The following is a 12,500-nucleotide window of genomic DNA, read 5'->3' as shown; positions in this document are numbered from 1 at the left end:
TAGTGCTGTCAGGCGATACATTTCTTTTATCTAATTAATTACAGGATTTGTAATTAATTAATCTTATTAATCACATTTTAATCTCATAACCATTTTATGCCTGATATTCTATATTCTATAATCATGTTTCAAATTGCATGTGTCCGGATGGCAGAATTCAGTACTGTATCTACAAAACCTTCTGTTTAATCATCTTCCATTTATTAATTTGCTTAGATTTTTCACGTCTGGTCAATTTTAGCATGGTGTTATTCACAGTCAAAGATAAAAAAAAGTTTTTATTGATATTCTCATTTGGTTCATTACAATTTACTCAAGCCTAGTAACAGACACAGTATTTCTGACACTGGGAATACATTCCCTGAGATCCATAGATGTCCCTAGAATCAGATACCAAGAACATGCAAATGGACCATTTAAAAAAATAGTCTGTAAATGTTTATTCTACGTTCTTATGGAATGAATGAGATTAAAAAATAAAAATAAAAATAAATATTTATAAAAAAAATAAATGTATATTAATTTTGAGTTAATTTTCATAACGCGATAATTTGCTGTGTAATTAATTCATATAATTAACGCGATAAACTGAGAGCCCTAATCTTTTGTACTGAATACATTCGATGTTACAGGAGAAAGCGGGAGCCCTGTTGGGGATGATCTGTGTGGCTGTGGTGCGCCACCTTCACCGCACTAAGAAGCCTCCTCTAAGGGCAACGTAGGTTCACTTTGTTTCCAGGGGTGATTTGTTTTCTTATTTTTTAACTACTCGGTGCAGCTTTAACCAGGGACTTATGGAGCAAGGGATTTTGAATTGGAGAAACTCCAGAGAGAGACACGAAGATAGATACCAGTTTCCTCTCTATGCGTTTAGTAAGAAGCTATTTTCCCCAAATGTTGGCATGTTCCTTTAATATTTTTTCACATAAATCTGAATTTTATTCATGTGTGATTTTATATGCCTTGTTTGTGCTTATTTCTGTATGTACACTGATGTGATTGTAAATGAGGGAAACCTCAGTTGCCTTTCGAGTTGAAATGAAATGAAAATGTTTTTCTACTATTACCCTGCCCATACCTGTACCTCCCCTCCCCCCTCCCCCATGCTGGCATGGTGCCCACATTTCCCCAAGGGGATCAACAAAGGAATATCTTATCTTAACACACACAGAAAAACATTACTTTGCATTGTATTTTGGTTTTTATAGATCCTCAATTATGCTAGACAAATATTTGTGGAATTGTAGCCAGATATTTAAAAAGAAAAAAAACGGATACGAAATAATATTGAACTCTCCCGTTCAAAACCCCACAGTCTAAAAACATAATAACAACCATCTACACAACTGATTCTTTCCCCCTCCTTGTGTTGTTTTGTCTTGCTGCTGCTGTATTTCTGTCTCTCTAATCCAGGAGTATGTACTACTGTACCACCGGGTGCTGCACCGTGGAGCGCTTATTCACTGTCTGTGCACAGCTTTCCTCTCGGTGGGATTACAGCAAAGCTTGCAGAGTTCAGCCTTTCTATGGCATGTAAAACCGGATGCTTTAACCCTTTCACTGCCACAATACAGAAGGTTAACCCTTTACTATCACACTACCGACGGTTACCGTCGGTAGTGTGATAGTAAAGGGTTAACCCACTGTAGTGTGGCAGTGAAAGGGTTAACGCTCTGTGTATTGTCGCAGTGAAAGGGTTAACCGTTTGGTAGTGCGGCAGTTAAAGGGTTCAAGGTGAAATAGGTAACATTTCCGCATTAAAATGTATCCAAACGACTAGACCCATGTTATATATTTTGAGTTGCTGTGATTACGTTATCCCACATGTTTGCAACCATGCTCAAACCCTGAGAGATCCATACTTTCAATCAGGTAACAAGATGTTTCACGTGGCCGCCTGTCAACTTCGTCATTTACCCCCTTCCTAACCCGCAAGAGATTGGCTCTTTAGGGGCGTGATCAGATCACACTTGATTGACAGCTCCCTTTTAGCGAAAGTAGCTACCATTTTATTTTACATTCAATCACTAAAACGTTTTGCTATAAATGACCAAACAGTATCTATCAAACAGACCCTACTTGGTTAGAAAGCTTGACTGCTAGGTTAGACCAAACAAAGTATTATAAACTGTATTTAACCCCCCGGAGTACGGTGCTAATGTTTTTAGCATCTTCTGGTCTGACTTGAATGGCGGTTGGGGTTAGTGTGTTAACCTTCTGAAGGGTGGGGTTAGTGTGTTAACCTTCTGAAGGGTGGGGTTAGTGTTTTAACCTTCTGAAGGGTGGGGTTAGTGTGTTAACCTTCTGAAGGGTGGGGTTAGTGTGTTAACCTTCTGAAGGGTGGGGTTAGTGTGTTAACCTTCTGAAGGGTGGGGTTAGTGTGTTAACCTTCTGAAGGGTGGGGTTAGTGTGTTAACCTTCTGAAGGGTGGGGTTAGTGTTTTAACCTGCTGAAGGGTGGGGTTAGTGTTTTAACCTTCTGAAGGGTGGGGGGGGGGGGGGGGGGGTTAGTGTGTTAACTTTTTTTTTGTTTGATCAACTTTTTCTCCCATTTTCTATTTTTCTGCTGTTAGGCCATGCCTCCCACAAGCCGGCTGCAATGTGGACAAAGCCTTACATCACGTGTCTCCTCTGGTACTCGAGGAAGCAGCCGTCGCATCTTTTCACCTGCACAGCGCGTGTCTCTACTTTCCGTAGCTGCATTTCTGCAGACCCCTCTCTGATTGGTTGAGCCCATTTCTGCAGACCCCTCTCTGATTGGTTGAGCGAAGCCCCTCTCTGATTGGTTTAGCTCGTCACACGGCAAAAGGCGGACGTAATGTTATCATATCAAGAAGATAAAAATAAATTTACTACCAGATTCGCGTATAACGTTATTTCGCGTGACTTCGCGGTTTATTCATAACGTTATGCACATTTCACAACACAGCCAGCTGTCAGAAACTGTACATTGTAACTAGGGATGTCCCGATCCGATCACGTGATCGGAATCGGCGTCGATCACGTGCTTTTCAGAGTATCGGGGATCGGGAAAAATTAATAATAAAAATCGGCAGTCAAAAAAGAAAATTTTTATTCAACAAACATGACCATGTCCACGTCTTAAACTCATACGGAGGCCTTAGTTTTGGTTTTAAATTACATATAATATATCATCATTAATGTATTTATTGTCACACAGAGCAGAATAATTATCCACAACAAACACATTCCCCTTTAATTTTCACCGTTGCAACAAACATTCCCTTTAATTTAGACGCTACACGCTACACGCGACCACAACAACAACACGTCGCTCCCGAAACACAGTTAATATCCACTGACTTGAGCAGCTAGACTTAATGTCAGAGGTTTGGAACTAAGCATTTTAAAATATAAAGTCAAGCCAGTTGCAATGTTTGCAAGGAGGAGATTCCGCGTGGAGGAAAAACTCATGAAGCAGCAGGCTGGAGGCGAAGTTTTCAGACAAAATTTTCACCTGGAGGATAACGTTACGTGACTGAGGTTTATCGTCGCCGTTTCAGACCAGAATGGACCATTACGTAAGTCGAACACTGAATGTATACTAATGTGCAAACATATATTGAAACTTTTAATATTTCTCATATGAAGCAGAAGCACATTTCTCAGGGTGAATGTAATAATAAAAGCCTCCGCTCTCGCGCCCCGGACTATTATAGGCAACAGATGGGCTTGTCTCGCTCTAGTTTCTGACAAAAATGCGTCAAAATTGATTACTAATGTGAAAGATCGGATCGGAAACGATCGGATCGATAGATATTTAAAATCACATGCTCGGGATCGGATCGGAAGCAAAAAAAGGCGATCGGGACATCCCTAATTGTAACGTTATATAACATAACGTTATGTTATTAAGCGGTTTATTCATAACGTTATGCACATTTCGCGTGTATATAACATAACGTTATGTTATTTCGCGGTTTATTCATAACGTTATGCACATTTCGCGTGACAACACATAACGTTATTTCACGTGACAAGTTTAACACAGCCCAGCTGTCAGAAACTGTACATTGAGGGGGTTTGAATCACTGTTTAGTGTTTACACTCCCCACTTACTGTAACTGTACCATGACGCACTCCCCACTTACTGTAACTGTACCATGTTCTACATATAACCTCATCTCATGCACCTTGTTGTGTATCCTGTTTCTTTTTCCTCATTATTATATCAGAGGTAATTATATTGTTTACACTGTCTTTCTTCTATTATAACCCTGCCCATTTGATGTTCCCAAATCATATTCAGAAAGTATCACAGAGACTTCTATTGACCAAGGAATTTGTTATTATTAGTAAGACACAACATTTCAATCAAACATATAATAACATGTGTTTCATCATACCAACTGATCCTGGTGTGACAATACCTAACATTTAGATTAACCCAGTTAATGCCGTAACTAGACAGTTACAAGCAGGAAGCCAGCACTCTCAGATCAAAGTTTTAATTGCAGCCTGGAACATACATGTTTCGGAACCAATGTGTAACTAGACAGTTACAATATAACATTTATATTAATTAACCCAGTTAATGCCTTAAGAGAAAGAGTCTGGTGGTCAATGTCACTTCGGATTGCTAATTGCTACGGACTTTACTCCTGTTGGGAAACAGCGATGTTCTGTGTTCACCACACGAGCCGGCGTCTACCCCCGAGCTTCATTTTACCAACAGAGAGGGGCTTCACTCAACCAATCAGAGAGGGTCTGCAGAAATGGGCTCAACCAATCAGAGAGGGGTCTGCAGAAATGCAGCTACGGAAAGTAGAGACGTGCACAGCGCGATCTCTCAGCGTCGGGGGTCTGCGTGGGAGGGACACGCCGCCCCCGTCGCTTCCTGATTCTGCTGTGCAGGCGCACCAACCGACCTGTAGGAGTCGCTGTCCACAACGTCCGATCTCCACCCATCAGCTTCCCACCCCCTATACTCCCAATTGTATTAGTATGAACGACCAGCCAAGCTGGTAGCAATGCGGAGAGCTGGGCTCGAACCCAGCGTCTCCTGCATTGGTGGCGAGCGCCTTGCCCACTACACCACCTAGCCGCCGTGTGTTAACCTTTTGAAGGGTGGGGTTAGTGTGTTAACCTTCTGAAGGGTGGGGTTAGTGTGTTAAACTTCTGAAGGGTGGGGTTAGTGTTTTAACCTTCTGAAGGGTGGGGTTAGTGTTTTAACCTTCTGAGGGTGGGGTTAGTGTTTTAACCTTCTGAAGGGTGGGGTTAGTGTGTTAAACTTCTGAAGGGTGGGGTTAGTGTTTTAACCTTCTGAAGGGTGGGGTTAGTGTGTTAAACTTCTGAAGGGTGGGGTTAGTGTTTTAACCTTCTCAAGGGTGGGGTTAGTGTGTTAAACTTCTGAAGGGTGGGGTTAGTGTTTTAACCTTCTGAAGGGTGGGGTTAGTGTGTTAACCTTCTGAAGGGCGGTTGGGGGTCAAGTTTAGTGTTCGGGGTCTTAAGTTTCAAGTTTCAAGTTTCTTTATTAGTTGTCATACAAAAATACAGAATACTTTTATATGAAATGCTTTTTCCTGTTCTCCTCCTGAGTGTGCTAGATACAAAATAAAAAAGATAAGTAAAAAAAAAGTCAAGTACGTAACAAGTGTAAACAAAAGTGTTCAACAAAAGTGTTCAATATACATATATACAATATACAATACAGAGTAGAAATTTTTTTGTAACTGAGTTACAATACAATATAAAGTACAATGCAGAAATGGGATGAGGTACAACTTAGGGTAAGGTGTAATGAGGTATGAGTTGTAGTGCTCTAATCTCTTTACCAATAAATATAAATATAAAATGTGTTAAAGTGTCTAAAGTGGGTAAAGTGGGTGCTACAGTGAGTTGTTTATTTAAAGTGAGTGTGTGCGTGTGGATGTGTGTGCTGTGCAGGCATGCGTTGTTCATGGCACGGGGTACCACGGTGTGGGACCTCACTCGCTATTTGCATATCAATAGCTCCGGTCGTCAGGTGTGTTAAATACGTTCTCAGACACATTCACACCTAACCTTGTTGTGAAGACGTGTTACATTCCATTCGTAGAGGCAATTAAGGCACTGTCTTTAGTCTGTGCCCAAGCGAGGGGACATTAAATGCGCATTCGCGGGAGCGTGCGCAACGCGCAGGGAGCGCGCGTGCACGTGGTGCGTGTCACCCCAGATGATTTCAATAACGCACCACTGGTGCTGTGAGTGTATTTGATGGTTTGTTACATGGTTGTTATTGTCATTATGCATCCTGATGGCCTGGGGATAGAAGCTCCTTCTGAGTCTCTTACCCTTCTGAAGGGTGGTTGGGGTGTTCGGGGTCTTACCCTTTTGAAGGGTGTTGGGTGTACAGGGTCTTAACCTTCTGAAGGGTGGTTGGGTGTTCGGGGTCTTAACCTTCTGAAGAGTGGTTGGGTGTTCGGGGTCTTACCCTTCTGAAGGGTGGTTGGGTGTACAGGGTCTTATCCTTCTGAAGGGTGGTTGGGTGTACAGGGTCTTACCCTTCTGAAGGGTGGTTGGGTGTATGGGGTCTTAACCTTCTGAAGGGTGGTTGGGTGTTCGGGGTCTTACCCTTCTGAAGGGTGGTTGGGTGTACGGGGTCTTAACCTTCTGAAGGGTGGTTGGGTGTACGGGGTCTTAACCTTCTGAAGGGTGGTTGGGTGTTCGGGGTCTTAACTTCTGAAGGGGTGGTTGGGTGTTCGGGGTCTTACCCTTCTGAAGGGTGGTTGGGTGTTCAGGGTCTTACCCTTCTGAAGGGTGGTTGGGTGTTCAGGGTCTTACCCTTGTGAAGGGTGGTTGACCAGGTGGTGAGATTTTTATCCTTTCAGTGAAACAGTGTCTTACCTACAGTGGACCGAAATGGGCCCGTCCTGGCCAAACTGCTCTTTCGTTTTATGTACTTGGCCGATGAAATCGATGAAGCCCTCTCCCGATTTTGCACTCCTTGCTCAGGGCCAGTCTGTAAACTGAAATTGCCTTACTGTCCGTGACTGTCCATCCTGGGAGAGAGAGAGAGAGAAGAGAGAGAGAGAGAGAGAGAGAGAGAGAGAGAGAGAGAGAGAGAGAGAGAGAGAGAGAGAGAGAGAGAGAGAGAGAGAGAGAGAGAGAGAGAGAGAGAGACACACACACACAGAGAGACAGAGAGAGAGAATGCACAGAGCATGGTCACTCAAAAGGATCGTCACACAGAGCTATGGAAAAGGCATTCCATTTGGTAGCATGGCGGAAGGTGACCATGTGTGTAAACATACACAGTACCTTGGAACATGTCAACTGAAGACCATGAATAATAATGTATGTCTGAGCTCAACCAATACAAATGTAAGTACAGTTCTTTTTTTCCCAATATTTCTGAATGTATAAAAAACGTTGCTAAAATACTGTGCTGCAATTTACTTAAAACACAAAATATGCACGCGTCGCAAACTATTTCCAGGGACTCATTCGAATAATGTACATTTCAAAAGTGTTCACAAGTTATGTGGATTCTCCTAGATAAACGAGGTCTAGCGACTAAGTGAAACAACAGGGGAGGCCATCTGAAGTACAGCGCTTCACAGACAGACCCCATGAGGCGCCTCCCTCCACCGTTCTCCATGACGACACAAAGGCTGTTGGTGGGGTTTTTCAAACCAAGATGGCAGCCGGGGGGACATGAAGTACAGTCCCGGAGCGACAGAGAAAAGGGGGGTTTGTCGCTAAAGATACCTGTCATTTCACCTTGAATGTATTAAAAACATGTGAATACTAAAGACGCTAAATCCTTTGAAGTGGCGCGGAGAGCTCGAGGAATCCTGCGCGAGGGTGCGCTTTACTTAAGTGATATTGTATCCCCTTGATAAGCGAATCAATCCCGGTGAGGAGCGAGTGCAGCGCGCGCTACACAGAGAGAAGCCGCCGTCGTCTATCCGTCTGCCGCTTTGATGGAATTAAAAACCCTGGCAGCTCGAGGCGGCTGTCTATTTTCCAACATTCACACGTGTCGTCGTTTTCCCGCAAATATATATATATCCATGCGTTGCGTTGTCGTACCTTTCGAAATCCTTAGTTTGGCGTAAACGGATCATTTTGATACTCTGCCAGCGCGTCGGTGAGAAGGGGCTCCTGTGCGGTGATGTTGTCCGTAGTGGTGCTGCCGTGGTAAACCGTAACCGGCCGGCAACTGATGAGCGCTGTTCTGTACAGATGGTAAATGCTGCATTTATATAGCAGCTTTTATCCAAAGCGCTTTACAATTTTGTTCCTCGCATTTTACCCGTTCACTCACACATTGCGGAGGCGACCACGCAAGGAGTCGACCTGTTCAATCACCAGCAGTTAAGGGTCTTGCTCAAGGACACTTCGACACGCTGCCCGGGAGGAGCGGGAATTGAACCGGGAACCTCCGGATAACCAGACGACTGCTCTACCTACTGTCCCCACTGACAAGGTAGTGGATACGGACCAGCTAGCCTAGCTGTTGGGCCAAAAACACCTCGCCCGGGGTTTTAAGCTATAGGCTAGCTGGTCCGTATCTGCTGTTATTATACTGATTAAGTAGTAAACGTTTTGTCACCTCGTTTCTCTGAAAATGATTAATATATTGTGTTGCTGACATGAGCATCTATTCTGTATTTTCCTGGACAAAATGTTGCTAGACCTATATTTCCATAAACCTAAAGGACTAGCTGGTCCTAGCAGATATATCTAAATGTTCTTAAAAAATGTATTGCAATTTATATTTTGTAAATGTTTGCACCCATGACAGCTTGGATTAACACACACACACACACACACACACACACACACACACACACACACACACACACACACACACACACACACACACACACACACACACACACACACACACACACACACACACACACACACACACACACACATAATTATTTTCTTATGTGGTTATGAATCCTCAATTATTTTACAGCTCTATCCCTGTTGATAATAAACTGAATATTGAAAACGGACAACATCTGAAGAGGCTACAACAACTAATTACTCAGCTGGGTGAAACGCTACCATGAAATGAGGGTCATTTTAATCTCTATAAAAGTGAGTGAGTGAGTGCATGGATGAGCATTTCAAATAAACTCAAATAATTACAAACACAATATGCCTCTATAAAGGATAACTGGGAGGCCAGTATCCTAACTGAGAGCTCAGTAAATGTTAACTCTGATACACACAGCTATAATAAAGATTTCAAGCTTCAAGCTTTTTAGTGCAGTAGTAATTTATTCATAACCCCCTGGTAGTCGAGGTTCATAAAAATGCCATAAATGGACTTTGACCACCTGTCTTTATGAAATGACTGACTATGTACTGACTATCGACTATATACTGACTATTGACTACCGGTATATACATTCTCAAAAAATTGTATTAGCTAAAACAAAAGGTAAGATAAAAGGATCAGATGCAAGGTTTCCTTTTCTGTGTAAAACCGTCACATTATGGAACAACAGTGTCTGGCACATGTGCAGGTGAACAGCCCGGGTTGGTTTCGGAGCTCGAGTGTGAACCTCCACCACGTCCGCATCCGGGCAACGAGAGCGCAGGCGTTCCTACGACGAAAAGCCAAAAGGCCCCCCGGCGCGAAGTCAATGAATACATACAGCATGTGGGGGGGGGGGGGAATGAGACCATCCAGGAAACGAGACTGGCCAGGAAAACAAGACCGACCCATTAAAACGAGACCGTCCCATTAAAACGAGACCGCCCAGGAAAACGAGACCGTCCAGGAAATGAGACCGTCCAGGAAATGAGAACGAGACCGTCCAGGAAACGAGACCGTCCAGGAAACGAGACCGTCCAGGAAACGAGACCGTCCAGGAAACGAGACCATCCAGGAAATCAGACCGCCCAGGACAACAAGGGCGCCCAGGAAAACGAGACCACCCAGGAAAACGAGACCGCCTAGGAAAACGAGACCGCCTAGGAAAACGAGAGACCGTCCAGGAAACGAGACCGTCCAGGAAACGAGACCGTCCAGGAAACTCTCGACCCCGTCCAGGAAAACGAGACTGGCCAGGAAACGAGACCGGCCAGGAAACGAGACCGTCCAGGAAACGAGACCGGCGTCCATGAAACGTCGGCGCTTGTTGACACCGTCAATCAAGAGCTGCGATCTTTGGCCGCTCGCAGCAGTGCATTCCGGCAGTGTGCACAGACTGTGCCTTTTGTGACCGACGTTTTTAAAATGTGCATAGTAACTCAGTCAGTACTCGACAGACAGGAAGGCAGAGTTATCCAGCTGACCCGCGTCTGCACCATAAAAACAGCGGAGCAGAACTTGGGAGCTCCCTTCTTCGCAGGATCGTATTTCAATGGCCTAGACGCCCAGTGCAGTAAAGATAGATATATAGATACTTTATTGCCATTTCAACACATTGGGGTTGATTGGGATTTGTCTCGGTGCAATGCTCATTACATCATAAAACTGTGGAAAAAACATACAATATAAAAACATACAATATAAAAACATACAAGAATACATACAATGCAATCCCTGAAGTATAATTATTATTTCACAAACATTAAAAAAAAAATGCTACAGTGCGTAAAAGAGCTCAGTGCTCCATTTAAAGTGCATATGCCTTAAAGGGCCTGCCGGCTAGTGCAAGCCCTTATGGTACAAAGTGCCTGTGCATTAGGGCTTGAGTTCAGGTGACGGACAACCTCGGGATATGTGCTATTCTTAAAACAAGATGTCCTACACCTGAGACTTTGGAGTCTTCTGCCAGAGGGAAGGGGGTTAAAGAGGTAGTAAGCAGGCAGCAAAGAGGAGGACTGTGTGCTCACCCTGGCGTCCGTCACTTTGAACTCCCTCAGAATATACTGCGGCATGTTGTACTCCGCCATGGGGTCCACCACAAAGTATTGATATCTGGCCGACCTCTCCGCTGGCCAGTACTGGTGACATTTTTCCTGCGGGGGGGGGGGGGGGGGAACAACTTCAATGACACACAATGTTCTCTTACATTGCTATTCATTCCCCAGCCATATTTAATCCTATTCACACCAGGAACAGTTGATGCTTGAAAAACCCATTTGGAAATAGGAGTTGATTGATTCATGAATATCAATTTTGTAACATAGTGTATTTCTCGCATGGTGCTCTGGTGCTTGAAGTGCCTTTTTTGACAAGCCGCAGCATTAGACCATTAGCCGATCGAGGACCGCTAAGCTGACTAGCTACTATAGCAGTGATGTATGCTGATTCACCTGCTTGATATTCCATGCAGCTAGTGGGAGCCAGCATTGCCTAATGTTAAAAAGTGGGCGTGGCTATAGAAAGAGAGACTCAGGGGGGGGAAGTTCTTCAAATCCAAATGAATAAAGAATTAACAAACTAAATTACATACAATGTTAACACACGGATGTCCCCGGTGGCTCAACAAGGTAAGTGCATCAAACCACGTAAACGCAACATCCTGGGTTCAAACGAGGAAACTATAAAAGAAGGAAGGGTCATCACGTCAGAATACCAGCGGTTGCCGTTCTATGCTCTGATTGGTGCCGCCGTGCCGGACTTTGGTGCCAGTACTATTGAAGCCTGTATTACAATTCAAAATATACCGGCTATCTGAGGAAATACACAAATATTATATCAAACGATAGCTAGTTAACAAAGCAACACATTGCAGATGATTCTGACATCCGAGGTAATAACCTGTTTAAACGACATAAACAAGGAGACAGCTGATCCCATTCAACTCAATGTCGGCCGAACTGAAAGTTTCCACACTTGGCACCAAGTGACGTGATGACCCTTCCTTCTTTTATAATTTCCTTGGGTTCAAAACTAGTGTTTCCTGTCACTTAATGCAGCCGTGGAAAGTAACTAAGTATCTATACTCAAGTACTGCACAACTTAGAGGCACCTTGTACTTTACTTGAGTATTTGAATTTTAGGAAACGTACTTTTAACATTTCAAAGGAAATAATCGTAATTTTTACTCCACTTACATTCATCCGAACCCATACTAGTTACTTTGAATAAAAAAAGGATTTATCATAGAAAACAAGGCAAACACCTATGAAGATAATCTACTTTCAAATTCGAAGCCTGCCAACTTCAAGAGGACGTAATCCGAGCAGCACAACCGGACCCCCCCCCCCCCCACAAATACAAAGCATAGTAGTAGAACATTTAAAAAAACGAACAATTTCATAAAATGACCGAAAAGGTATAGGCTGAAGCCGAGGCTTATAATTGCCTACCCTTTTTACATTACATTATTTACACACAAATGATTCCTAATTCAGTACATCATTTAGCAAAGGTTACAAACGTTTCATAGTTTTATGTACAAAACGTATACACATTTATTTATGTTTTCTTTTTATTTCTTTTATATATATATTTATATATATGTTTTTTCCGCGGAGCTAATGATGCTAATGATGGAGCATCGCCGTCGGTTGTGTGATAGTAAAGGGCTAACCTTCTGTGTATTGTCGCAGTGAAAGGGTTAACCGGATGTCGTGTGGCAGTGA

The 12,500-nt window shown here is 43.4% G+C and overlaps 1 protein-coding gene across 1 annotated transcript in view; it reads right to left on the bottom strand.

Annotated features, from left to right (window-relative positions):
- Positions 1-12,500, bottom strand: part of LOC311226790 (receptor-type tyrosine-protein phosphatase delta-like) — a gene marked incomplete at its 5' end in the record, with an annotated part of 145,607 nt that overhangs the window by 4,093 nt on the left and 129,014 nt on the right. Inside the window, 4 exon segments of the mRNA XM_084312195.1 lie at positions 6,846-6,939; positions 6,942-6,954; positions 6,956-7,000; positions 10,803-10,985. Coding sequence (XP_084168321.1) covers positions 6,846-6,939; positions 6,942-6,954; positions 6,956-7,000; positions 10,803-10,985 — 335 coding nt within the window.

Source organism: Notolepis coatsorum, assembly GCF_963971535.1.
Source record: "Notolepis coatsorum genome assembly, chromosome: 4".
In the NCBI taxonomy this organism is placed as follows: Eukaryota; Metazoa; Chordata; class Actinopteri; order Aulopiformes; family Paralepididae; genus Notolepis; species Notolepis coatsorum.
Note: the sequence above shows the minus strand (reverse complement) of the source record. Positions and strands in the feature narration are given on the sequence as shown.